This window comes from Acomys russatus, unplaced genomic scaffold, assembly GCF_903995435.1.
Source record: "Acomys russatus unplaced genomic scaffold, mAcoRus1.1, whole genome shotgun sequence".
In the NCBI taxonomy this organism is placed as follows: Eukaryota; Metazoa; Chordata; class Mammalia; order Rodentia; family Muridae; genus Acomys; species Acomys russatus.
This window is the reverse complement of record NW_026131816.1, coordinates 28108-29591: the sequence shown is the minus strand read 5'-3', so window position 1 is coordinate 29591 and position 1484 is coordinate 28108. Positions and strand designations below refer to the sequence as shown.

The 1484-nt window shown below is 43.2% G+C and overlaps 1 gene segment (V, D, J or C); it reads right to left on the bottom strand.

The window, feature by feature from the left end:
• Positions 1-672: 672 nt before the first annotated feature.
• Positions 673-1222, bottom strand: LOC127186524 (Ig heavy chain V region PJ14-like). The segment is given in 2 exon segments: positions 673-1034; positions 1117-1222. Coding segments are annotated over 2 exon segments (408 nt in total).
• Between the last annotated feature and the right edge of the window lie 262 nt (positions 1223-1484).

Sequence of the window (1484 nt, the reverse complement as noted above, 5' to 3'; positions counted from 1 at the left end):
CAAAACAAAAAACCCCCCTAATAGCTAATGCAAATCTGTACAACAAAAGACCTTTTGAAGGTATTTCCATCCCTGATTTCAAGCTGCACTATAGAGCTACAGTAACATAAACATCACCCTACTGGCATAGACACAGCCAGGTGCATGAATGGAATTGAATTGAAGACCCAGAAATAAAGCCACACAGCTATGTACACTTGATTTTTGACAAAGAAGCCAAAATCATACAGTGGAGAAGAGGGAGTATCTGTAATAAATGGCACTGGTCTAACTAAAATATGAATCTATAATTATGCATGATATAGAATTATATAATTCTACACATGCACAATGTATAATTACATATGATTTATATGTTCCATACATGTGGATATAAATGTCACATATATATGCATTTATATGGAACATAATAAATTATATAACCTTTAGTCTGTTAACAAGAAGTAAATGAATAGCTTCCATCATTTCTGGGTAAATAAATTCTTCTAGTGTGTCAACAGAAATCAAGTTTTGTAGAGTATGATAGTGGAGAGGATCTCTAGAGGATTGCATTGCCTGGGAAACAAACTATTTTTCCTAGCATTAAATTATATGTTCCTGCAACATAGCCTTGAATTTCCTAAATGGAATGATGTAGAAAGTCCTGGCTTGGCTTCAGCACCCCCTGCTGGTTTAAGCATCAGTGTAGTAAGTTTTTAGTACAGGCTCACTATGAAGTTCCCTCACTGTGTCTCTGGCACAGTAGTACATGGCTGTGTCCTCAGCCTGCAGACTGTTCAGTTTCAAGAAGACCTGGCTCTTGGAGGTGTCTCTGCTGATGCTGAGTCGGGATTTGAGAGCTGAATTATAGTTTGTGCCGCCACCAGCCCATATTACTCCCATCCACTCCAGACCCTTTCCTGGAGGCTGGCGGACCCAGTGTACATGATAGCTGGTTAATGAGAACCCTGAGACAGTGCAGGTGAGAGACAGGGTCTGTGAGGGCTGCACCAGGTCAGGTCCTGACTCTTTCAGCTGCACCTGGGACAGGGCACCTGGGAAAAGAACATCACCATCAATCACACATCCCATAGATGACATGCCCAGGTCCCTCTCCTGATGCCCTGAAACACTTACAGCTTGGAAAGGTCACCAGGCAGAGGAGCAGCACCAGGACAGCCATGCTCTGATGGAGGCTCCAGTGAGAAGGACATGGGCTTCTCAACTAGGCCTGGGCTTTCAGGCTGAGGCTGAAGGCTGCTTTGCATTGGGGGAGGTTTCTGAGAGGATAAAAGGAAGTATAGGGCAACTTTCCAGATTCACTTTCAGGTGACTGAGATTTTGTTCTTCTTAGAGCATCTTCTGAGAAATATTAAGAAGCACTTTCTGCTTCTGTCTGGTTCAAAATCCAGACCCACACTGCGGAGGCCTTGTAAACAAAACATGGCGCTGTTTATACTTAATGTGGCTGCATTCATTCAGTGCTGGCTGAACAGGGCACCCTC